At 41.2% G+C, this 27,063-nt stretch overlaps 2 protein-coding genes across 9 annotated transcripts in view; one reads left to right on the top strand and one right to left on the bottom strand.

Moving 5' to 3' along the window:
• SLC7A9 (solute carrier family 7 member 9) overlaps positions 1-4,429 on the top strand; it is a 42,185-nt gene extending 37,756 nt beyond the window's left edge. The window contains exon 13 of the mRNA XM_049864128.1: positions 4,169-4,429. The gene's annotated coding sequence lies outside the window, so the exon portion shown is untranslated. The remainder of the gene's footprint in view (positions 1-4,168) is intronic.
• TDRD12 (tudor domain containing 12) overlaps positions 322-27,063 on the bottom strand; it is a 119,992-nt gene continuing 93,250 nt past the window's right edge. For 3 of the 8 annotated variants that reach the window (XM_049864118.1, XM_049864121.1, XM_049864122.1), the window contains 7 exons: positions 20,597-20,689; positions 18,237-18,397; positions 5,695-5,804; positions 4,302-4,365; positions 4,100-4,213; positions 3,860-4,013; positions 3,358-3,775 (listed from right to left, as the gene is read on the bottom strand). In XM_049864118.1, coding sequence (XP_049720075.1) covers positions 3,596-3,775; positions 3,860-4,013; positions 4,100-4,213; positions 4,302-4,365; positions 5,695-5,804; positions 18,237-18,397; positions 20,597-20,689 — 876 coding nt within the window. In that variant the 3' untranslated portion in view covers positions 3,358-3,595. Of the gene's footprint in view, positions 3,113-3,357; positions 3,776-3,859; positions 4,014-4,099; positions 4,214-4,301; positions 4,366-5,694; positions 5,805-18,236; positions 18,398-19,004; positions 19,224-20,596; positions 20,690-27,063 lie in introns of those variants that run through there. The other 5 variants (XM_049864119.1, XM_049864120.1, XM_049864123.1 and 2 more) reach the window with 5 other exon arrangements.

Raw genomic sequence — 27,063 nt, 5'->3', positions numbered from 1 at the left:
GCAGCGTTTGTGGTTATTTCTTCCTGATGTTTTTCTTAAAGAAAACACGGATTCAGATGTTTATGCTGTTTTTGTTGTTAGATATCCTTAGTTCTCTGAGTGGGGGTTCAAGATAGGAGAAATGGCAGGTACGCGCTAAGGCTAGCGGCAGAAGACGCAACTCAAAGAATGCTGATGGCCAGGGAGGGGCTGAAAGAAAAACCTACCACCACTGTGGTGGCAACTATTTAACAACACGGGAATAAAACCCCTCCTTAAATAAAGGATGCTCCTTAAACCAATGGTAAACAAGGTACATTTTTATATATAAAACTGGTGATGTTTTTCCTTTGACTGAAATAGATTTTTTAAATATTTAAGTACAAATATTTTGCTACCCATTCCCCCCGCCCCAAAAGTACTGCAACCCCTGCATTTACCCTAGTGGCGTACGGGGCAGGTTCATCCCAGACTCAATGAAGAGGATCCACTGCAAAGCTGACTGGAGCAGCCAGAGCACTTAACCACTGCACCACCAGGGTTTCCGAAAAGACATCAGGACAAGGAAAAAGCATGTCTTCCCATGCCTCTGAAAATGAACTTGGATTTGATCATACTGTTAGAACCTAGTACAAAATATGTCTCAGTTCTCATTAGTAGAAAATTTAGCCAAGCTCCTCTCTAAAAAATAAAACTGGTAAGAAGTTGAAATTAAGGAAATGAAAAAAATGAACACTCTGCATTTTAACCAAAATGCTGTCTTAGTGACTTCAGACTCTTGGCCTGTGTGCCCAGTGTCATCACCTTTGTCGGTGGTCCGCGTCACAGGCTCCCCAACAAGCCCCACTGGCACTGTGGCCAAAACATAACCCATTAAAAACCCACTGCTGTCGAACACAGTGTGGCGAATAAAATTGTATTTTGTATCTGGCACTCAGGGAAAATGATGTTTTAAAAAATGTCAAAGCAAACATTTCTGTGAAAACAACTGAAACTTTATTGATGACGTTCCCCAAAGGAGATTCGCACTACAACTGACAAAGTACACAAACGATCTGAGGAGCACGGTGCCAGAAGTACTTCCCCTTGCGTTTTAGAAATTCACCCCAAACACGAAATCAGTGTACTAACAGCAGAACAGAAAACCAATTACTAAGTGGTTACCCTTCATAAGTCTTCGTCTTACGTCCTACAAAGTGTCAGTAAGAACTTGAAATATTAGTAAATTTAACATGTCTGAAAGAACCAACAGAGTTAAACATAATGCCCCTCCTGCAGTATTTTCTCTCAGCTCTTTGGTAGCTCCCTGAGAGAAGTGTCATCACCACTTCTCTGTAAGCTGGACCACTCGCCATTCCTGTGTGGGGTACAAATACCTGTGCAGCTCTCTTACTTGCTCTGGTTACTTGCTCCCTTTTACAAGCGACCAAACACACAGGGCATAAACAGGTAGCTAAGGCCTGAGTCAGGAAAGCCCACACGCCTAGCGAGGACTCATCGCCAACCCAGCGATCTCCACCGTCAGGAAAAAGGCTCTGTCTGTAGAAACGGACAGCTGGTAAGGACATCAGAAGAGTCTGCAGAGTAAAAACCTTTACCAATAAAGACACCAGAATCTTCTGCTTCCTGAAGAGCCAGGCCAACGTGGCCAAGAAAAAGGAAAATCACCAACTTACTTTGTGGGCCAACTTGATACCTGCCAGCCAACCTCTGAAAGTCATAGCTGCAGGAAGGACACGCTCCTGGCAGCAGGACACCACATCCTCCCCTTGGAGGGCAGTGCTGTGACCACCCATCACAGCCACCGTGCAGAAAAAACGAGCCGACCAGCAGCACGCGGCGGGCACTCCCAGCGGTGAGGTGAGGTGAGGCCAGGCCACAAGCTGGATGTCCTGTTTTACAGATGAGGAAACTGAGACCCAGGGATGATCCAGGGCTGCTGACAGAACAGCTCCACGGCAGACTGTACCTCTGCTTCAAGCGGTGGCTTATACCTGGGATGTATGTAACCACGGTCACCTGTGCTTTCTGATGTAAACTTCAAGAATAAAGGTCTCGGGACAGTCACTCAAAGGCCATGCTCTATAAACAGGGTTCTACATTTCCCAGTAGGTCACCTTCCTAACTTTTCAGTTAACAAACATGAAAAGTCAGCCTCTGGGTATTCTTACATTGCAGTGGTAATGGCTACACACTCCTCACATATCATTTCACCACGTGGGGGCCAAGCCCTTCCCCTCAGGCGGGGCCAGGCATGCTTTTAGGGTATCATTTCCAGGCATACCGAGCGCTTCCTCCAGGCACCCCACAGGTCCTTCTTAAGTTTCCCCTAAAGAGAAACCCTTGTCCTGTTTGCCCAGGACTCTGCAGGTCCAGAGGTTTACTCAGGAGCAGTAGCTTTATCTCCACAAGGTCCCTGGTCTTGCAGGTATTGCTGAGACAATCCCGTTTTTATCCTTGGACTCTCTCTTCATCAGAAGTAAACTTACACATAGGACCTATTGCTATCTCAGGAATACCGACTGTTGGTACACGTAGGCAGTCATGTCTAATCCCAACTAACTCATGGCTAAAGGGTCTGTTACAGAGCTGAGTATGAATCTGTAAGACCAGGCTTTTAAGAAATGTACTAAACGTTAAGTCTACGTGAAAAAAACAATCACTAGTGAACTAACTCCATTTCATTACCTAGATGTCATGGTTTGCTCTTTATCACTCAAACTTGAACGTGTCAGGATGAGCTAGCTTCCTGTCAGAGGCAATGAGGAGAACAGACGGATACCCTGGGCGTGTGACCAGCACTGTCTGCTGCGCTGCTCGGGCCCTCTGTGGACAGCCTTCTCATCATCAGCTCAGCTTTAAACTGACGCAGAATTTTTCACCATTACAAACCCCACTACCACAAGCTGATGGTAATAACTGATCCTTCAGGTGAAATCAGGTGGGGGGCGTTACTGCTTTTTTTCTTAACCTTCAGTCGCACAGCAATGTCCGGTTTGTTCAAAGTCTTCTGGCCACGCTTCAGGGTTTACTTCATGATCTCACTCACTCTCGCTTTTGTCATCCTCTGAAGTGGTGTCACTGTTTTCAACGACTTTTGCCACTTTGCAGGATGGGCTTTTAGAATTTACAACTAAAAAAGTTAGATATTATAAAAATATGTTAATTACAGACTAATATTTTCCCTAATCTTCTGATCAATGCAGAGACAGTCCCCTGGTTTCTAGCTCTATTTTGCCACTTATTTGTATCTTCATTATTTTAGGTCAGGAATGAGCAGGTATTATCTGTCCGTCCATATTCTCCTGAAAACAGTATCTGTAAAAGTGTTTTTTTACACTTTTTTTTTTTTTTTTTTAACTTTAAGAAGCTGTATTTATAACCAAGGGCTGATGCATACTCCAACCAGGACATTTAACACCAAGATCAACCACAAGAAGAAAACTAATTCCTAAGGGCTTTACATGAACAGGATCCCTGGTGGTGCAGTGGTCAGCTGCTAACCAAAAGGTCGGCCGTTTGAATCCACCAGGTGCTCCTGGGAAACCCTATGGGGCAGTTCTACTGTGTCCTATAGGGTCGCTATGAGTCGGAATCGACTCGATGGCAACCGGTCTTACATTAAGTACGCATTTCCACCAAGGCCACAAGCTTGAGCGAGTGGTCTGTCCACCCCCCGGCACTCAGGACCTGCAAGCCTCTGTGGCGAATAGGTGTGTGGCACCTTACCCTTGGAGAAGTGGCTGTCCTCTTCACATTCTTCCCAGTGATCAAAATCAAAAGCCACATTCGGATTCTGTTCAATGTAACATTTTACATTAAGTGAGAGAACAGAACATGCCAACAGTGATAAGACCAGCCGCAGTTAATGTCAGCTCACCTTCCGCTTGAGTAAGCGGCACCAAGGTTCCCTTCTCGCTTTCGCAAGAGTGATGACAGGCTCCTCATTTTGAATCACACATCTGCAGTCGTCTTTTGTTATGTCTGCCTGAAGCTCCATATCAGCCTGGTACAATTTGTCTCCTACCCAGGCACTAGGTTTATAAAAAGAAGTGAAGTTAGTCTTTTAAAACACCAGAAATTATTTCTAATTAACTTCATAAAATATGCACAAACCTACCTGAAAATGACTCTATCTTGAAAATATTTACACTGGTAATCTTTTACGTTCCTTATTTTTATCTTTAAGATGATCACATCGTCCTTCTGAAACCATTTTATCTGTGGGTGAAAACTAGAAGAAAAGAAAGCGGCTTACATACTCATCAGCATTTGCTCGCTAGCTGAGGAAAGTCAGCTCTCAGACCAAAGGACGGGCCTACCTTTTCAGATCCGGCTGCGTAGTTCTGTTAATGGAAGTGTCTCCAATGTTTTTAGATAAAACCTCTGTACAGAATCAAAGTCAAGTTTTCCACAGATTATTATTTATATGTAACTCTATAACATATGTACGTATACTTCTTTTGCACTTTAAGCAAACTTTTAGCTGAGAAATTACTCAGGTAAATTTCATAGTAACTCTGTATCCAGTTGCAAAGAACAATCAGAAAAAATTACAGTGTACATCAGTAAAACTTAACATTTTAAAAGCAGGCTTTGACAAACATTAAAATTAACAGGAAAGTACAGTTAGGCCTTTGAAAAGGAACCCCGCTGCAATCAGCACCTACAGCTTACAAATATGCAGGCTGCTTTGGGTCTATCTTAACCCACAAAAAAAAAAAAAAAAATCACTGCCATGGAGTCAATTCTGACTCACAGTGACCCTACAGGACAGAACAGAACTGCCCCATTTGGTTTCCAAGGAGCGCCTGGTGGATTCGAACTGCCAACGTTCTGGTTAGCACCACCAGGACCCCATTAAAGATGGCTTCTAGAACAGCAACCCACTATGCACATGAACCAGTACGGAACACAAATTAACGTTTTCTATAACAATGCTAGTTAAATCTCTCATTCTAAAACATTTTCAGCTTCCATCCAAAGACTTGAACAAGAACATTCATAGCTGATTTTCTTCCAGTTTTTATATTCTCTTTTATACATGTTTTGGCCTTTTTAGATCGTCTTTGATCTGATTTACCCCTCTATCATTTGATCTGGCGTTGCATTTATGTTCATTGACAGTTTCAATAACAATAGCTGAAAACTGAAAACACCCCAAGTGTCTATCAGTAAGAGAAGAGATAAATTGTGGTATATTCATATTATAGAATAAAACTCAGCAATAAAAAAGAACAACTGCTATTGGCAATAACACAGATGAATTTCACAGATGTAATGTTGAGTGAAACAAGTCAGATACAGCAGTGTATACTATGTGCCCCATTTGGCAAAGCTAATGGGGATGAAGTCAGAATACTGATGACTAGGGAGCATACAGACAGGGAAGGGACATGGCTTCTGGGATTCTAGAGATGTTCGATAGTTTCATCTGGGTGTGGTTAGTGGACGTGGAAATATGTAAAAAATCCCCAAGCTGTACACTGAGGATCTGTGGACTTCATCGGCTGCGTGTAGTGCCTCAAACAACTCAAACGGAAAAAGTTACAAAATAAACTGCTGGAAGCAGAACTGTCACACATAGTAACAGTCGGGCAATTATCAGCTCTGTCACTGTCTCTGTGATGCATCTACAAGTGGGAAATCCACGTTAAAAGATTTTCAAAACAGTCATGATTTTAAGTTAGCTATCTTTTAAGTAACAGCACTGACCGTGCTTTGGGTTTTCTGAGTTCGTCTGAGAATCCGCACCTCTCTCCGAACCCCCGTCCTCTTTCCCTGTGTTCTTCAGACCAGCAGCATCTTCCACTGATGGAGGGTTCCTAGGAAGAAGAGGCAGAGGTTATCCAAACCTCTGGGACTTGAGGAGATGCTCACAAAATGCGGCTCTCTACAGGAACTTCTCAATAAATGAGTCAGACTCGAGTAGTCTAAGACTCATTACAGATGACCATTCTCCCATCTCTGCCTGTTTTTTTTTTACTGCTGTTAGCTTAGACTCACTGCCCCCTGAACTTTTCATCTATGCTTCAGAATCACTGTTACAAATTTCACCTCATGTAGGTAATTCTTTAAAAGGGGTTAATAGTCAAGGCAAACATTTTTTTACCAATTGGGCTAGACTGTTGTTTCCTTAAAGATGACATAAGTGGATGGTCTCAGTTCCAGATTTAACAGTTATCTCAGGGCAATAGATTTGGGGGTTCCCTCAGTCTCAGTGGGTTTAGTAAGTTTGGTTTTCATCAGAATTTGAAACTCTGGTTCACATTTTCCCTCCTTTTGATCAGGATCCATCCTTGATCAAAATGTTCAATAATAGTAGCCAGGCACCATCTAGTTATTCTGGTAAAAGGGTATCTTCTAAGTACGATGAAATCTTTGCTTCCTGAAGATGTGTAGACAGCAGGAACATATATCCTAATCCCACAGGTACCACAAACTACGGTCTTTGATCCATTTTGGGTTCTTTTTTATGGTGTAACATAAGGATCCCACACTTTTTTTTTTTTAAATAATTTTTATTGTGCTTTAAGTTAAAGTTTACAAATCAATCAGTCTGTCACATATGAGCTTATATACACCTTACTACATACTCCCATTTACTCTCCCCCTCATGAGTCAGCCCGCTCCCTTCTTCCAGTCTCTCCTTTCGTGACCCTTTTGCCAGTTTCTAACCCTCTCTACCCTCCCATCTCCCCTCCAGACAGGAGATGCCAATACAGTCTCAAGTGTCCACCTGATACAAGTAGCTCACTCTTCATCAGCATCTTGCTCCAGCCCATTGTCCAGTCACACTTCATTCTTTTGCACGTGGACATCCAGTTCCCCCGAGCACCATTTGTTGAAAAGGCTGTCCTTTCTCCACCGAATGGCACCCTTGTCAAAAATCAATTGACCATAGATGTGGGGGTTTACTTCTAGGCTCTCAATTCTATTTTACTGTCTATGTGTCTTTCCTTATGCCAGTACCACACTGTTTTGATTACTATATGTTTGTGGTAAAACCTGAAATTGGTTAAGTGTGAGTCCTCCAACTTTGCTCTTCTTTTTCAATATTGTTTTGGCTATTCTGGGTCCCTTGATATCACGTAAGAATTTCAGAATGGGTCCCAACTTTATTAAGACAGAAAACTGCAAATTTTCAGAGTTATACTATTTTAATCTTAACCAAGGTCTTCTAAATTTCTCTGGTTTTAGCAGCAATTTAGGAACCTTTCCAGGTCACCAGTGATCATGTAGCTCAATCTGGTGGTCAGCTCTCCATCCTCACCTGCCTAGGCCTCTCGGCAGCATCTGGCACAACTCCCTGCTCCATGACACACTTTCCTCACTTGCCATCCAGGACAGCACTCTCTCAGTCTTCCTTCTCTTCTGCTGATGTCCCCACAGCTCCCCCACCTCTACACATTGGTGGCCCCAGGGTTTAATCCCTGGACCTTTACGTTCACCACCCCAGGGCCCTTATCCAGTATCACAGCTTTAAATCCCATTAGGCAGCTCCAGGAAGCCAAACTCTCACAACAAATGTGGGGGCTTGAAATCCTGTAAGCTCTGTCTTCAAACTATATTCAAAACCTGCTACTTCTCACCACTTCCGCAAAACCATGCTAGTCTAAGCATCATCATCTTCGCCTGAATTCTTGCCAAGGCTTTGTCCCCCATCCCTGCCTTCAGTCTATTCTCAACACAGCAGCCAAGAAGAGTCTTATGACCAAGTCGTTCCTCTGCTCCAAACCCTCCATGGCTCCTGCCTTCTCAGAATAAGAGCCAAAATCTTACAGTGGCCAACAAGATCTCATCACCCCAAGAGTCCTCTGACCTCTGCTCCCCTGGTTCTCCCCTTGTTTGCTGCTCTGGTCACAGTATCACTCTCCCTGTTCCTGGAACTCACCACCAAGCTTTCCCTGTATCTGCAGGAATCTTCTCCCAAATATCTGCACGGATCATGCCTCACTTACACGGCATCCTTGCCCAACTCTCTCCTCCTCAGCCCCTACTACCTCCACCCATCCTATCTTCCTTCTCTGCTTTAATTTGCTCTGCCTCACACATCACCATCTGACCCACTAGGTATTCTCTACTGTCTGTTCATCATTTGTCTCTCTCTACTGTCACACAGTCCCCTTGAAGGGGCAGCTTTTCATCTGTTTTGTTCACAACTATATCCCCCAGAAAAGAACGTTTGCCGAATGAATGAATAAACTTTAGAACTTCAACTTCACTTAATGGCAACTTCAATGAAAACTATCTGTTAGTCTGGTCGACTGAAACAAAGTTCAGACTACAGAAATGCTGCAGCGTTTTGCTACCAGACACATGCAGTTTAAGGAATTACTGCCAGCTTTGTTAGGCGTGATAATGGCACCACAGTCACATTTTTAAAAGCTTCATTGCTCCACACGCTTGCCAACACCTGGCCTTTTTTTTCTCTCATTTTACCCTTTTGGCGGGTGTGGTGGTACTGCATTGTGATTTTAATTTGTATTTCCCTGATAACTAATATGTTTGAGCACATTTTCATATATTAATTGGGCATTTCAGAAGTGTACATTCGAGTCTTTTGCCCACTTTTTCTACTAATTGCCCGCAATTTTCTTACTGATTAGAAGGCATTCTCGACACAAGTCCTTTGGCGGAGACATACGTCCTGCCCATCCTCCACCTCTCTGGGGGCTGGGAGTCTGCTTTCATGGTCTTTGCAGGCAGCTTGAGGGAGTGTAAACTGGTCCTACCACTTGGGAGAACAGTTGGACAACGGCCCTGATTATGACTCTGCAATTCCATTCCATTAAAATGTTTATGTGAGTGCACCAAGAGACAAGTCGGAGCGTGTTCAAAGCACTGCTACTCAAGGTAGCCAAAAACTGGAAATCTCCCCATCAACAGTACCATGGATAAATTAGTTCTGATACGTTCAATACTCATACAACAGAACACCATGCAGCAGGAAGAATTTATCATCTACAGCTGCATGTACTATCTGGGTGAATTTCACCAACAATGCTAAGCTAACTGAAATTAATACAAGAATACAGCAAAGTGGCAGGGTACAAGATCAACATACAAAATCAGTTGGATTCCTCTACATTAACAAAGGAAATCAAAACCATTTACAATACCGCCCCCCCCCACCACCAAAAGGTAAAATGCTTAAGAATAAATCTAACTAGGGGTGTAAAAAAACTTATACAAAGAAAACTACAACATGCTACTGCAAGAACCAAAAGAGATCTTTATAAATGGAAAAACATACCATCCTCACGGACAGAAGACTTAACATTGTGAAAATGTCAATACCACCGAAAGTGATCTACAGATACAACGCAATCCTGATCCAAATTCCAACAACGTTCTTAATGAGATGGAAAAACTAACCACCAAATTTACATGGTAAGGAACAAACCTCTGGATAAGTAAAGCATTACTGAAAAAGAACAACTAAGTAGAAGGCCTCAAACTACCTAACCTCAGAACCTACTATACAGCCACGGTAGTTAAAACAGCCTGGTACTGGTACAGCGACAAACACACAGACCAGCGGAACAGAACTGAAAACAGAGAAGTAAATCCATCCACCTACAGACACTTGATTTCCAAAAATGGGCCAAAGTCCACTAAATGGGGAAGAGACGGCCTCCTCAACAAATGGTACTGGGAAAACTGGATATCCATTTGCAGAAAAATGAAAAAAGAGGACCCGTACCTCACACCAGACACAAAAACTAACTCAAAATGGACCAAAGACCTAAATTTAAAATCTAAAACCATAAATATCGTGACAGAAAACAGGGACAACACTAGGGGCCCCAATTTATGGCAGAAATAGAATATCAAACATAAATAAAAATACATGAACTCCAGAAGATAAACTAGATGACTGGGACCACCTAAAAATTAAATACTTATACTCATCAAAAGATCTTTTTTTTTAATTTTTTTTTTTTATGATTCTTACTAGTATACAATAAAATAATTTATTATGGATCTCGAGCTTGTATCCTGTGGTCTCACTAAATTCACCTATTTCAGGAAGTTTTTTTTTTTTTTATTAACTTTTATTGAGCTTCAAGTGAACGTTTACAAATCAAGTCAGTGTGTCACATGTAAGTTTATATACACCTTACTCCTTACTCCCACTTGCTCTCCCCCTAATGAGTCAGCCCTTCCAGTCTCTCCTTTCGTGACAATTTTGCCAGCTTCCAACTCTCTCTATCCTCCCATCCCCTCTCCAGACAGGAGATGCCAACACAGTCTCAAGTGTCCACCTGATACAAATAGCTCACTCTTCATCCGCATCTCTCTCCTACTCACTGTCCAGTCCCTTTCATGTCTGATGAGTTGTCTTCGGGGATGGTTCCTGCCTGTGCCAAAAGAAGGTTTGGGGACCATGACCGCCGGGCTTCCTCTAGTCACAGTCAGACCATTAAGTATGGTCTTTTTATGAGAATTTGGGGTCTGCATCCCACTGATCTCCTGCTCCCTCAGGGGTTCTCTGATGTGCTCCCTCCCAGGGCAGTCATCAGTTGTGGCCGGGCACCAACTAGTTCTTCTGGTCTCAGGATAATGTAGGTCTCTGGTTCATGTGGCCCTTTCTGTCTCTTGGACTCTTAGTTATCGTGTGACCTTGGTGTTCTTCATTCTCCTTTGCTCCAGGTGGGTTGAGACCAATTGATGCATCTTAGTTGGCCGCTTGTTAGCATTTAAGACCCCAGAAGCGACATTTCAAAGTGGGATGCAGAATTTTTTCATAACAGAATTATTTTGCCAATTGACTTAGAAGTCCTGTTAAGCCATAGTCCCCAAACTCCCGCCCTTGCTCCACTGACCTTTGAAGCATTCAGTTTATCCCGGAAACTTCTTTCCTTTTGGTCCAGTCCAGTTGAGCTGACCTTCCATGTATTGAGTATTGTCCTTCCCTTCACCTAAAGCAGTTCTTAGCTACTAATTAATAAGTAAAAAACCCTCTCCCACCCTCCCTCCCTCCCTCCCCACCTCGTAACCACAAAAGTATGTGTTCTTCTCAGTTTATATTATTCTCAAGATCTTATAATAGTAGTCTTATACAATATTTGTCCTTTTGCCTCCAACTAATTTCGCTCAGCATAATGCCTTCCAGGTTCCTCCATGTTATGAAATGTTTCACAGATTCGTCACTGTTCTTTATCGATGCGTAGTATTCCATTGTGTGAATACACCGTAGTTTATTTAACCATTCATCCGTTGATGGACACCTTGGTTGCTTCCAGCTTTTTGCTATTGTAAACAGAGCTGCAATAAACATGCGTGTGCATATATCTGTTTGTGTGAAGGCTCTTATTTCTCTAGGGTATATTCCGAGGAGTGGGATTTCTGGGTTGTATGGTAGTACTATTTCTAACTGTTTAAGATAACGCCAGATAGATTTCCAAAGTGGTTGTACCATTTTGCATTCCCACCAGCAGTATATAAGAGTTTCAATCTCTCCGCAGCCTCTCCAACATTTATTATTTTGTGTCTTTTGGATTAATGCCAGCCTTGTTGGAGTGAGATGGAATCTCATCGTAGTTTTAATTTGCATTTCTCTAATGGCTAATGATCAAGAGCATTTTCTCATGTATCTGTTAGCTGCCTCAATATCTTCTGTAGTGAACTGTGTGTTCATATCCTTTGCCCACTTCTTGATTGGGTTGTTTGTCTTTTTGTGGTTGAGTTTTGACAGAATCATATAGATTTTAGAAATCAGGCACTGGTCGGAGATGTCATAGCTGAAAATTCTTTCCCAGTCTGTAGGTGGTCCTTTTACCCTTTTGGTGAAGTCTTTAGATGAGCATAGTTGTTTGATTTTTAGGAGCTCCCAGTTATCTGGTTTCTCTTCGTCATTTTTGGTAACGTTTTGTATTCTGTTTATGCCTTGTATTAGGACTCCTAAGGTTGTCCCTATTTCTTCTTCCATGATCTTTATCGTTTTAGTCTTTATGTTTAGGTCTTTGATCCACTTGGAGTTAGTTTTTGTGCATGGTGTGAGGTATGGGTCCTGTCTCATTTTTTTGCAAATGGATATCCAGTTATGCCAGCATCATTTGTTAAAAAGACTATCTTTTCCCCAATTAACTGACACTGGGCCTTTGTCAAATATCAGCTGCTCATATGTGGATGGATTTATATCACGCTTCTCAATTCTGTTCCACTGGTCTATGTGTCTGTTGTTGTACCAGTACCAGGCTGTTTTGACTACTGTGGCTGTATAATAGGTTCTGAAATCAGGTAAGGTGAGGCCTCCCACTTTCTTCTTCTTTTTCAGTAATGCTTTGCTTATCCGAGGCTTCCTTCCCTTCCATATGAAGTTGGTGATTTGTTTCTCTATCACATTAAAAAATGACATTGGAATTTGGATCGGAAGTGCATTGTATGTATAGATGGCTTTTGGTAGAATAGACATTTTTACTATGTTAAGTCTTCCTATCCATGAGCAAGGTATGTTTTTCCACTTAAGTATGTCCTTTTGAATTTCTTGTAGTAGAGCTTTGTAGTTTTCTTTGTATAGGTCTTTTACATCCTTGGTAAGATTTATTCCTAAGTATCTTATCTTCTTGGGGGCTACTGTGAATGGTATTGATTTGGTTATTCCCTCTTCGATGTTCTTTTTGTTGATGTAGAGGAATCCAAGTGATTTTTGTATGTTTATCTTATAACCTGAGACTCTGCCAAATTCTTCTATTAGTTTCAGTAGTTTTCTGGAGGATTCCTTGGGGTTTTCTGCGTATAAGATCATGTCATCTGCAAATAGAGATAATTTTACTTCCTTTTTGCCAATCCGGATGCCCTTTATTTCTTTGTCTAGCCTAATTGCTCTGGCTAGGACCTCTAGCACAATGTTGAATAAGAGCGGTGATAAAGGGCATCCTTGTCTGGTTCCTGTTCTCAAGGGAAATGCTTTCAGGCTCTCTCCATTTAGAGTGATGTTGGCTGTTGGCTTCGCATAGATGCCCTTTATTATGTTGAGGAATTTTCGTTCAATTCCTATTTTGGTGAGAGTTTTTATCATAAAAGGGTGTTGGACTTTGTCAAATGCCTTTTCTGCATCAATTGATAAGATCATGTGGTTTTTGTCTTTTGTCTTATTTATATGGTGGATTACATTAATGGTTTTTCTAATATTAAACCAGCCTTGCATACCTGGTATAAATCCCACTTGGTCATGGTGAATTATTTTTTTGATATGTTGTTGAATTCTATTGGCTAGAATTTTGTTGAGGATTTTTGAATCTATGTTCATGAGGGATATAGGTCTGTAATTTTCTTTTTTTGTGGTGTCTCTACCTGGTTTTGGTATCAGGGAGATGGTGGCTTCATAGAGTGAGTTGGGTAGTATTCCGTCATTTTCTATGCTTTGAAATACCTTTAGTAGTAGTGGTGTTAACTCTTCTCTGAAAGTTCGGTAGAACTCTGCAGTGAAGCCGTCCGGGCCAGGGCTTTTTTTTGTTGGGAGTTTTTTGATTACCGTTTCAATCTCTTTTTTTGTTATGGGTCTATTTAGTTCTTCTACTTCTGATTGTGTTAGTTTAGGTAGGTAGTGTTTTTCTAGGAATTCATCCATTTCTCCTAGGTTTGCAAATTTGTTAGAGTACAATTTTTCGTAATAATCTGATATGATTCTTTTAATTTCAGTTGGGTCTGTTGTGATGTGGCCCTTCTCTTTTCTTATTCGGGTTATTTGTTTCCTTTCCTGTATTTCTTTAGTCAGTCTAGCCAATGGTTTATCGATTTTGTTAATTTTTTCAAAGAACCAGCTTTTGGCTTTGTTAATTCTTTCAATTGTTTTTCTGTTATTTATTTATTTATTTATTTATTCCTTTAGTTCAGCTCTAATTTTTATTATTTGTTTTCTTCTGGTGCCTGATGGATTCTTTTGTTGCTCACTTTCTATCTGTTCAAGTTGTAGGGACAGTTCTCTGATTTTGGCTCTTTCTTCTTTTTGTATGTGTGCATTTATCGATATAAATTGGCCTCTGAGCACTGCTTTTGCTGTGTCCCAGAGGTTTTCATAGGAAGTATTTTCATTCTCGTTGCATTCTATGAATTTCCTTATTCCCTCCTTAATGTCTTCTATAACCCAGTCTTTTTTCAGGAGGGTATTGTTCAGTTTCCAAGTATTTGATTTCTTTTCCCTAGTTTTTCTGTTACTGATTTCTACTTTTATTGCCTTGTGGTCTGAGAAGATGCTTTGTAATATTTCAATGTTTTGGATTCTGCAAAGGTTTGTTTTATGACCTAATATGTGGTCTATTCTAGAGAATGTTCCATGTGCGCTAGAATAAAAAGTATACTTTGCAGCAGTTGGGTGGAGAGTTCTGTATAAGTCAATGAGGTCAAGTTGGTTGATTGTTGTAATTAGATCTTCCGTGTCTCTATTGAGCTTCTTACTGGATGTCCTGTCCTTCTCCAAAAGTGGTGTGTTGAAGTCTCCTAGTATAATTGTGGAGGTGTCTATCTCACTTTTCAGTTCTGTTAAAATTTGATGTATGTATCTTACAGCCTTGTCATTGGGTGCATAAATATTTAATATGGTTATATCTTCCTGATCAATTGTCCCTTTTATCATTACGTAGTGTCCTTCTTTATCCTTTGTGGTGGATTTAACTTTAAAGTCTATTTTGTCAGAAATTAACATTGCTACGCCTCTTCTTTTTTGCTTATTGTTTGCTTGATATGTATTTTTCCATCCTTTGAGTTTTAGTTTGTTTGTGTCTCTAAGTCTAAGGTGTGTCTCTCGTAGGCAGCATATAGACGGATCGTGTTTCTTTATCCAGTCCGAGATTCTCTGTCTCTTTATTGGTGCATTTAGTCCATTTACATTCAGCCTAATTATAGATAAGTGTTTAGTGTTGTCATTTTGATGCCTTTTTATGTGTGCTGTTGACAATTTCATTTTTCCACTTACTTTTTTGTGCTGAGACGTTTTTCTTTGTAAATTGTGAGATCCTCATTTTCATAGTATTTGACTTTATGTTTGTTGAGTCGTTACGTTTTTCTTGGCTTTTATTTTCAGTTATGGAGTTGTTATACCTCTTTGTGGTTACCTTAATATTTACCCCTATTTTTCTAAGTAAAAACCTAACTTGTATTGTCCTATGTCGCTTGTATCCCTCTCCATATAGCAGTTCTATGCCACCTGTATTTAGTCCCTCTTTTTGATTATTGTGATCTTCTACATATTGACTTCAATGATTCCCTGTTTTGAGCATTTTTGTTTTTAATTAATCTTAATTTGTTTTTGTGATTTCCCTATTTGAGTTGATATCAGGATGTTCTGTTCTGTGACCTTGTGTTGTGCTGGTATCTGATATTATTGGTTTTCTGACCAAACAATTTCCTTTAGTATTTCTTGTAGCTTTGGTTTGGTTTTTGCAAATTCTCTAAGCTTGTGTTTATCTGTAAATATCTTAATTTCGCCTTATTTCAGAGAGAGTTTTGCTGGATATATGATCCTTGGCTGGCAGTTTTTCTCCTTCAGTGCTCTGTATATGTCATTCCATTCCCTTCTTGCCTGCATGGTTTCTGCTGAGTAGTCTGAACTTATTCTTATTGATTCTCCCTTGAAGGAGACCTTTCTTTTCTCCCTGGCTGCTTTTAAAATTTTCTCTTTATCTTTGGTTTTGCCAAGTTTGATGATAATATGTCTTGGTGTTTTTCTTTTTGGATCAATCTTAAATGGGGTTCGATGAGCATCTTGGATAGATATCCTTTCGTCTTTCATGATGTCAGGGAAGTTTTCTGTCAGCAGATCTTCAACTATTTTCTCTGTGTTTTCTGTCCTCCCTCCCTGTTCTGGGACTCCAATCACACGCAAGTTATCCTTCTTGATAGAGTCCCACATGATTCTTAGGGTTTCTTCATTTTTTTTAATTCTTTTATCTGATTTTTTTTCAGCTATGTTGGTGTTAATTCCCTGGTCCTCCAGATGTCCCACTCTGCATTCTAATTGCTCGAGTCTGCTCCTCTGACTTCCTATTGCGTTGTCTAATTCTGTAATTTTATTGTTAATCTTTTGGATTTCTGCATGCTGTCTCTCTATGGATTCTTGCAACTTATTAATTTTTCCACTATGTTCTTGAATAATCTTTTTGAATTCTTCAACTGTTTTATCAGTGTGTTCCTTGGCTTTTTCTGCAGTTTGCCTTATTTCATTTCTGAGGTCATCCCTGATGTCTTAAAGCATTCTGTAAATTAGTTTTTTATGTTCTGTATCTGATAATTCCAGGATTGTATGTCCATTTGGGAAAGATTTTGATTCTTTTGTTTGGGAGGTTGTAGAAGCTGTCATGGTCTGCTTCTTTATGTGGTTTGATATCGACTCCTGTCTCCGAGCCATCACTGACTGGTACGCTGGCTCCAGGCTCCGAAAACAGTCGCTGCTTCCCTGTAGTTGTTCGTTCTCCGTCTCTGTCACTCAGGTCAACTCTTTAAATCTGTGTTTGTTGTTCAGGGTTCGTAGATTGTCATGTATGTGATCGATTCACTTGTTTTTCCGAGTCTTTGTTGCAAGAGGGATCCGAGGTAGCGTCTACCTAGTCAGCCATCTTGGCCCCGACCTCAAAAGATCTTAAAAAGAGAACCTACAGACAGGGAAAAAGTCTTTGGCAACAACATATGTGATAAAGGTTTAATCTCTAAAATATACAAAAAACAACTCAGCAACAAAAAGACAAACAATCCAATCACAAAATGGACAGAGGACACGAACAGACATTTCACTAAAAGACGTTCAGGTGTCCAACAAATACATGAAAAGATGCTTGCAATCACTAGCCATTAGAGAGATGCAAATCAAAACCACGATCTGATACCATCTCACCCCTATGAGAACAGCACTGATCAACAAACCAGAGAACAAATGCTGGTGAGGTTGTAGGGAGATTGAAACTCTCATACACTGCTGACGGGAATGTAAAATGGTACAACCACTGTGGAAAATGACATGGTGGTTCCTTAAAAAGGTAGAAATAGAAATACCATATGATACAGCAATCCAACTCCTAGGAATATATCTAGAAAATAAGCACCGTCACCCAAATAGACATGTGCACACCCATGTTCACTGCACTATTATTCACAATAGCAAAAAATGGAAACAACCTAAGTGTCCATCAACAGGTGAATGGGTAAATTATGGTACATGCACACAATGGAGTCTACGCAATGGTAAAAACCATGTATTCAAGGAAACATCTCACAACATGCATGAACTTAGGGGGCATTACGCTGACTGAACTAAGTAAATCACAAAGGGACAAATATTGCATGATGGTACTAATATAAAAACTCAAAAAAAGGTTTACATGCAGAAAGAAACAATTTGTGATAGTTACCAGGAAGGGGAAGGGCAGGGATGAGAAGCTGCTAACCAAACACGAGGCATGTATTAACTTTGGTGAAGGGGAACGTGATACACATTATAGGGGAAGTCAGCACAACTAGACTAAGGCAAAGGAAGCCAACGAGAGACAGGAAAATCAGACAAATGGCAAGAGGGAATCCGAGGGGAAAGGGGAAAGAGCTGACACATTGCAGGGAGTGCAACCAACGACATTAAACAAATTGAGCATAAACTTTTGAATGGGAAACTCATACATATACTCTGGAAACTTTCACTTAAAGCACAATAAAAATGATAAAATGTTTAAAAAAAAGATTAATGAAAAATTTACAAACGTTTCAAATCAAAATATAGTATCTTGCCAAGGGGGGAAAAAACAAGGCTGAGCTGGAGACGACAGACACAAAAGAGACATTACTGCGTGATTTTAGTCACACGAAGTACAAAGCCAGGCAAGACCCATCTTGTGCTTTCCCACATCAGAACAGTAGCTCCCCCTGGGGAGGGGAAGTAACTGGAAGGGCACACGAAGAGGCCTCTGGGTCATGCTCTTTCTTAATCTGGGGCTGGTTACCTGGGTGTGTTCACACCAGATGTCTCTGTGTGTACTTTTCTGTACATGTGCTGCCAATAAAGCGTTAATAAAAACCCTTTTCTGGAAGAGCTATAGGTGACGTCACACACTTGTATTACCATACCCCACCAAAAACAAAGGTGTGGGGTGCAGTATGGACTGATCAAGATTCTGGAGAACCTGGTAATTACTGAAGCTGAGTGATGAGGACAAGGGAGCTCATTAAACCCCTATCTCCACGTCCATAAAAAAATGCCTACAATAACTTGTGAGTTATACTTCCACACAGCAGCTCCTCCAAAAGGATGAGAAAAATCCACTTACAGGGTTTCTTCAAAAGCTGGCATTTTAGCTCCTTCATATAATTTTTTCAGTTGTTCTATGTGTTCCGAATTATCAGTGCCCATTCCAGTTGACAAAATCTCAGCTCGAACATTATAGTCGATGACAGAAGTTTTCAAATTTGCAAGTTTTGTGATGTGCACCTTGAATCAAAGAAAAAACACAACATTTGCAGGTGTCATCTTCAATTGTATGAATCACACTCTCACACGGCTTCACAGCCTCCCTCTGGATGTTTAATGCAGTCTGGCACACACCACATTGGGAAGGTTTCTTACTGGCGGCTCCCAGATTACTTCATAAACAAGGTCACATCAGAATCCTCCAGAGCCCAGCCCTATACCCTAAAAATGTGATCAGGACTGGGAAGGGACCAAGATTGAATCCTGGAATAAAATTCCTAGACAAGACCCATCGGTAATGCTGTCACCAGACAGCAAATTCCTCGAGTATCTCACTACTTCTACCCGACCTGCTTGATCTTACCAGGGAGAGGCCTCGACTGAGGGCTCATTATGTTCTGTGAGTCATGCACCACTCCCCCCCCGCCCCCGAACAAGGCGGATCCTCAGGATCAACAGGTACCCAGAAAGGGCCTACACCAAGGCCCTACATCCTGTGTGGCGGACAGCTTCCTCCAGAAATTGGCTTTTCTGCAACCAACATCCTTAACTATTTCAGTTTATAAAACATTAGGCAAAGCATGCATAGCCTCCATTAAGTGAACAGTCTGCTTTAACGTGGAATTACATTGTTGTTAGGTGCCGTTGAGTTGGTTCCGACTCATAGCGACCCTATGCACAACAGAACGAAACACTGCCCAGTCCTGCGCCATCCTTACAATCGTTGTTATGCTTGAGCTCATCGTTGGCAGCCACTGTGTCAATCCACCTCGTTGACGGTCTTCCTCTTTTCCGCTGACCCTGTACTCTGCCAAGCATGATGTCCTTCTCCAGGGGCTGATCTCTCCTGACAACATGTCCAAAGTGTCTGTCAGTTTGTTGTACTGTGGGGGCTTGTGTGTTGCTGTGATGCTGGAAGCTATGCCACCAGTATTCAGATACCAGCAGGGTCACTCATGGAGGAGAGGTTTCAGCTGAGCTTCCAGACTAAGACTGACTAGGAAGAAGAACCCGGCAGTCTACTTCTGAAAAGCATTAGCCAGTGAAAACCTTATGAATAGCAGCGGAATTACATTAGTACGATTTAATACAAAACTGAGTAAAACCTGAAAATCCACAGCAGTCAGCTGCTATTGATGGGGGTGTGTGAACACAGGACAGAACGCCCCTCCCAGGCCGGGGTGAGGGGCAGGCTGGCACTGGCTGGGCACCCTCCTGGGTGAACACCATCGGGGGATGTACAGAAGAGCCTTCTCCACTCAAACCAGGAACCAAGCTGCTTTGGGTGGAAAACAAGGCAAGTGTGGAAAACAGGCACACTGCGACACACTTTGGAGCTACGGAAAAGTATCTCCCAGGGTGGCTTTCTTCTTTTGCTTCAATCTCTTAGCTATAGTTTAAAAAATGCCACCTGAATAAAGTTCCCGTTTTATTTCTCCAGTAAAATGGAGCTACAATCCTATTAACAACATACACAAAGAGCCTGGAATCTCCACCTGCATCCATAGGGCTTCCACGGCTGTAATCTGAATGGAAGGAGACTGCCACATCTCTTTCCCGAGGGGCAGCTGGTGAGTTACAACCGCTGACCTTTCGGTTGGCAGCCAAGCACTCTTACCCACAGCGCCTCCAGGGCTCCTTCCTTGCACAGAGTAGGAACTTATTTAATTTGCTACATAAACAGGTAGAAACTGTCAACATAATAAAACCCAAATTTGAATGCTCAAGGACTGGAATCCCTGACATTACTGATCATGTCCCTGGATTTTAAGATCATTTACAAACTAGAAAAGACAGGGGCTACTGTTCTGCCATGGAGGCACTGACCCTGGGCTTCTCATACACTATCTAAAACCCCTTCAATGGTTTGTGATCAACACTTTAAAAAGAAAAATAGAATAATAAATATTAGAGAAGGTCACATACAGTAGGTGTAATTTCACAGAACTTTTGTCTCAGCTCTACGTGTGATAGTGTATGATATGCTGGGTTAGGTAAAATATTCCCTGAAAAAAAAAAAAAAGTAAACCTACAACCAAATTCATGACCCAAATGCCTGAAAACAAAGCTTTCTCCCTAAAGCAGAAACCGGAGTAAGCCTCCTTTTATGTAAGCAATCAGTAATTCAAACTACAGGTTCTACAGTATTTAAAATAATTTGGATAATTTTAGAGGTCCATTCAAACATAGATTATCTTTTTAAGAAAATGGCATACTTACCATGGGATCAATCCAAATGGTATTTCCCAAAGCCAGTATCACCTTTGCATCATGCAATTTTCCAATGATTTTATGATGAATGTACCTAGTAACCTAAAAAAATGCCGAAGTTACTGACCTTAGGCTTTTTCAAAATACTTTACTTTGTACATGTCACATGTAGTTCTGTAAAAAACTCTCCAGGCATTTCACTTCAGCCCAGGGATGGATTACCCACTAAACAAGGGTAAACCTGTGCTCAGGGCATCAACAAGACAGGGGCACCAGTTATCCAAAGTAAAGACCCACATATGCCAAGTAGACAGGACACAAGGAGTGGGAGAGAGCTGGCAGGGTACTAAAAGAAGCTGACACCATTTCATAAGCTTCATACAGGATAACAATTATATTTTCCTTTACATCTCGGACAGATCAGATATAACCGCACATTCAGGTCTCTCTCATCGGCCACGTGAGAATGCACCGGCAGCACCATAATGACGTGACTCATGACGTAGCTGGTACTGCGCAAAGCGAACCAAAACACGTATTCAGGCTGCACATCCAGTCGTATTTCTATCGTGTTCTTTCCACTGCTCTCGCCCCCGCTGGCTACGATCAGTAATCCAGTGAACTGTGACTACACAGCATCAAAGGAGGGAAAGTGAGTGCACAAGCTTCTCAGTATTACTTCAAGACAGAAGACACTCGTGGAGATCTGCAAAGGGCCCGCCAACAACATGGTACAACAGACGCGTGACGTTATGTCCTACTTCTTCTAAGTACTATTCCTTTTGACTCTCTCAGGCCTAAGAAGACCAAAACTACATGTTCCAAATCAATTTTTTTCACTTACTAATTTTCAAATATAAATGTTCGTGTTAATACCCAAATTTGAATGCAAATTTTATTTTATAAATATTACTAATTTTCAATTATTCAAATGTACTTGCTACGGTAGAACCAAACTCAAAAAGTGATACAATTTTATATCCAGGTAAAATGAAACGGCAACAACTAAGTGGAGTACAAAAATGAAAGCTCGAAGAAAAAAAGAAAAGGATTTGTCAATCTCTAAAGACAACTGTAAAATTAACTTTCTTTTTAAAACCTAATTAATCAGAAGAGACTTCTTCTACTGAATGCGTGAGTTTAATGGGTGCAAATCGTTGTACTAGTCCTGCCAATGCTGAAATTTTAACAGCAATACAAAAATAACGTTCCAAATTCTGCATCCATTCCTTGCTGCAGTGAAAAAAAAAATTGGTGTACAAAGTGAAACTACTTTAGAATCTGAAATGGTCACATCTGCAGACCCCGTGAAGAGCAGAAATACAGATCCTGCTTTGTGGAATAAATTTTTCTTCTGGTGATGTGAATTTCTGAATAGAAATAAAGGTAAGTGATTGTCAGCATCACAGTGAGCCATTTCAAAATCTGTGTCTAAAATTTCTGGATGGTATATAAACAGGGTTCTGTAGCCAGAATATATTTCTAGAGTACAAAGCTAATGGTAAAAATTATAAGTGGCTACTGTATCCTCTATCAGTCAGCTCTGTATGTTGTTTTCCTTGCAAATTATTCAGTCCTAAATCATTTAATTGTCAATCTGCTACAGAACGGATGTAGCAATTGGTGCAACTTGAATATGACTGGTAAGCATGAAGATTCAACTCAAAAAGATTCTATGTTGTTGTTTAAATCAAAGACGTGGTTTTGGCTTAACTCATGAGCTGGATACACAAATTTATTAAGAATGTCAGTACTGGAAAGCTGTCTGGCAATGCACTGTCCTGTCATTTTAACTATCGCTGAACATGGAATACCTTTTTGAGGAAGAAATGAAGTGCCTGAGTCCCCACAAAATGGAAAGCTTTGGGGGTTTACTTGAACTTGTGTTCAGTCTGATCCATTTTTAGCAGATCACAACTCAAAACATCGTTAACAAAGGAAAGGGCAACCAATCATGTAGTCAAAACAACGTGTGAAGAATTAATAAACTTAGTAAGTGCTGAAGTTTGATCAACTATTTTCGGTGAAATAAGTACACCTTGATATTTCAGTCTGTCTGTGGATTCCACTCCTGATCTTTCTCATACACATCACCTAAATTTTAAGATATGTCTCTCCAAAAGATGGAAAACCTGGCAAGTGATTTTATCACATTTACTGGCTAAAAAAGTCATCCTGGTGAAGGAGGTGCACACCAAGTACTTCGCTATTTATGTGAAGACTGCAAAAGTGACTTTTCTAAGTGCAGAGGCCAGCCCTATGACAATGCTGCCAATATGTCAGGGCTTTACAAAGGCAGCAACAAAACATTTTAGAATGTAACGAATTTGCCATTTTCACACCACATGCTGCACATTCACTTCATCTTGTAGCACGCAGCGCTGTAGACTGCTGTCCGGAAGCAGTTGTTTTTTTCCCCTACTGTTCAGTTACTAGGCTTTTTGCTGCCTCTACTCACTGATGTGCAGTTCTTAAAACACATTCAGGTAATGATCGAGTAGTAAAACCTCTTTCTAATACACGTTGGGAAGCGCATGCTATAGTAACGAGTGCAATCCTGGAATCGTACGCTCAGACTCCAGATGCCTCAGAAAATACTGCTGAAGACCAGACACAAAAAGGAGATATCAAAAGGGAAGCTGAAGCATTGCCAACAAAATGCAAACACTAGAGTATGTATTTCCACTGGTCGTGTGGAACAATAATACTGCAGCATGTTCATCAGGGAAGTCAGGCTCTCCAAGATTCAGAAGGAAATTTAAAGACATGCACAGATCTCTACCAGTCATTAACAGGATGTTCGGATAATTTAAGATTTTGAGAAATCTGAAAAAAAAAAAAAAAAACAAATACTGCCAAATACTAATTATTAAGCAGTTCACCCTCACAGAAGCATTAGAAAAAAACAAATGATGGAAATGCTCCAGAAGCCTCAAGGGCCAGAGATCAATTTCGTGTAACCACACGCTACACCATCATTGACACACTTGAATCTTGCATGGAAAGAAGGGTAAAAGTGTATGAAGTTCTTTCAAATAGATTTTCCTTCTTAAACAATGTGGATACACCTGATGAAGAATGGACGAAAGCATCCAAGAAACTACTGCAGCCTTTTCCCTGTGACGTCAATATAAACCTTTACAGACAAGTGTGACAATTTCATTCTTACATGAGAGCTAAGTTTACAGATTCAGGAAAGACAAATTTCACTCATGTAGGCATGTACGAGTCCGTAACAGAAGATAAAATACAATGCATACTCCCCAATGTTAATGGCTTTACACATATTCCTAACTTTAATGTTCACAAACTGTACAACAGTCCCTAAGGAGACTCAAATACTCTCACCATACAATTCAAGAAAGATTCATTATCCTTATGTATGGAAGGAGATACTGTTCAGCAGCTTAACTGTGATGAAATCATTGAAGAATTTATAAGAACTAAAAAAAATTCTTTTTATTGTGCTTTAACCGAAAGTTCACAAATCAAGTCAGTCTTTCATACAAAAATTTATACACAACTTGCTAGGTACTCCTAGCTGCTCTCACCGAGACAGCACACTCCTCCTCTCCACCCTGTATTTCCTGTGACCATTACCAGCTACTGTCCCCCTCTGCCTTCTCATCTTGGCTCCAGGCAGGAGCTGCCCACATAGTCTCATGTGTCTATCAGAGCCAACAAGCTCACTCCTCACTATTATTATTTTCTGTCTTATATAGTTCAGTCCAATTCCTGTTTGAAGAGTTGGCTTCGGGAATGGTTCTAGTCTTAGGCTAACAGAGGGTCCGGGGATCATGACCTCCAGGGTCCCTCCAGTTTCAGTCTTTTTACGAGAATTTGAGGTCTGCATCACACACTGCTCTCCTGCTCCATCAAGGATTCTCTGTTGTGTTCCCTGTCAGGGCAGTCATTGGTGGTAACCAGGCACCATCTAGTTCTTCCTGTCTCAGGCTGATGTAGCCTCTGGTTTATGTGTCCCTTTCTGTCTCTTGGACTCCTATTTTCCTTGTGTCTTTGGTGTTCTTCATTCTCCTTTGTTCCAGGTGGGTTGAGACCAAACGATGCATCTTAAATGGCCACTTGCTAGCGTTTAAGACCTTAGACGCCACTCACCAAAGTGGGACGCAGAACGTTTTCTTAATACATTTTGTTATGCCAGTTGACCTAGATGTCCCCTGAAACCATGGTCCCCAAACTTCCATCCCTGCTACGCTGGCCTTTGAAGTGTTCAGTTGTATTCAGGAAACTTCTTTCCTTTTGGTTTAGTCCAGTTGTGCTGACCTCTCCTATCTTGAGTTGTCTTTCCCTTCACCTGAAATAGTTCTTGTCTACTATCTAATTAGTGAATAATCCTCTCCCTTTCTTCCCACCCTCGTAACCATCAAAGAATATTTTCTAGAAGGAAATGTTTTTAATGTTAAAGATGAAAGATCTACCTAAAAATAGTTATTTGTTGTAATATTCATTTTCAAACCACTAAATTTTCTTTTACGAAATTTTCTCATTTGTTCATTTATAACATTTACTACAAAACAAGCATCAAATCTGAAGTATGAGTCATTTAAGGCAAAACTGGTGAAAGTCCTTTTTCGTTGTGAGAGATCAACAGAATTTTACATTGATAGTTGAATCAACTATATTCACTGACTCATTTTCTTTGTTGTAGAATATGTGGACTATTCTTTTTGTAGAAAATATGGTATACAGTAAAAATCTCAGAACCCTCATCCACCAAAAATGTCATAATCCAGTTCATCTGGTTCCACTAAAAAGGCCTATACCACTTCTGCATTCCATCACTGTTAGAGTCACGTTTAAACAGAAGTTACACCATGGACAGCTAAAACACACACACACGTGTGTGTATATGTAACTCACATATTCTGTTCTCATGCATGAGTAAGCAGAGGAGGGGGAACCACAGATTATCAGTATTTAGAGCCCCCTCGCGTGCCTTAATCCGGTCCTGCTTAAGCCTGACAACAACCTTGTGAGATAGGTTATGAACGCCATCATCCCTCTTTCACGGACGATGGTAACAGGAGAGTTTAATAAGGCGAGATACAGAAAGGTGTGCAAACCTGCCCAAGGTCTCATGCTAGTGACTTCCAGGAACAGGGGGATGGTCATGTCTTTGAGCTCCTAGCTCTCCATGCTTCCCAACGCAGACAGGTCTACCCTGCTTCCTCCGTCAAGTATCAACCTGTCTCTAACGTATGGGTGTTCATTTCTTCAAAAGCTCAATGTGAGTGAAGTGCAAGCTGTTCCTGCTGCTCCAGGGGAAGAAGTCATGGTGATGGAGCCACTTTGCAGCCAGGGACACTGGCACTGAGGTGCCCTAACATTCTCTTTCCTGGGCACACGGCATCTTCCTCTCTAGTAGGGCCACAACATGAGGCCGGCCCGAGCGGTTCTTCCTGCATGTTTCAACTCCAGTGAAGCAGAACAAGAGGGAGCTGGCCCGTCACGATTAAACTGTTTCCCTCCACCTTGAAATTCATACATAAAGTTGGAAGAACACATGCAGGAAAACTTCTTGTATTTCTAAAGAAGGCTGCTCCTCAAGAAATCCTGTAGCCAATCACCTTTACAGACCAACTGCTTCTTGAGAACAAGCGCTACAGCCATCTAGCTAATGGCTACATCCTAGAACCCGGCACAGCACCTGGTACATAGTGGACACTCAGTCAGAATTTCTCACATGAAGGAAGAAGAATGCTATTTAATAATGGCCACTTCTACTGAACTCACAACAGCAAGGCTGCGTATGCATCCCGCAGTATGGAAACATTTACCTGTTTACTTCCTTCCTTAGAACCCACACTGTTTTCACTCTGCCAACTGAAATCGCTGATTTCATACCCCATTATTGAATTATACAAAATTCAACCTTCCCTTGAAGCATCAGGAACATCATTACGAACAGAACTCAATGCTCTAGTGAAAAGCAGGGTTGTCTGGCCTCAACCTGGCCGGCAAGGGCTGGGCTCTCCACTCCTACCTTAAGACAGCCACGGAGTCCACACAGGACTGCTCTTCTGTGCTCTGTGTCCTCGCACAGGCTGTCGTCTTTGCCTTTAGTGCCTTGTGTTCTGCTTGGTGACATCCTAGTACCTCACAGGGCCCAGAAGTAATGTCCCTTCCTCTGGAAGCTTTTCTGGCCTCTATTTCACCTGTACTGACCATCCTCCTGATCCCAAGAGAATTAGATGGCCTCTGCAGAGGGTGCCCATCACTTATGTTCCCCCTTGAATGGGGCATCCATTTTTTCAGGTGCTGACACTGGCTCTTCTCCTTGAAAGCCACTTTAAGCACAAGCCATATTTTATACCAGTTCTAAGTCTGTGAGCACTAATAACAATGGTGACAGGGGCATGTGTACCGAATCCTTCTCTGAACCTCAGGGATGGTTCTGTAAATAGCAGCTGTTAGTGAATTTCTGCATTAGTGGGGATCGAAGCAGACTGCAGCTT

This window comes from Elephas maximus, chromosome 21 (assembly GCF_024166365.1).
Source record: "Elephas maximus indicus isolate mEleMax1 chromosome 21, mEleMax1 primary haplotype, whole genome shotgun sequence".
In the NCBI taxonomy this organism is placed as follows: Eukaryota; Metazoa; Chordata; class Mammalia; order Proboscidea; family Elephantidae; genus Elephas; species Elephas maximus.
The sequence above is the reverse complement of the archived record's forward strand: the minus strand, read 5'-3'. Positions and strand labels throughout refer to the sequence as shown.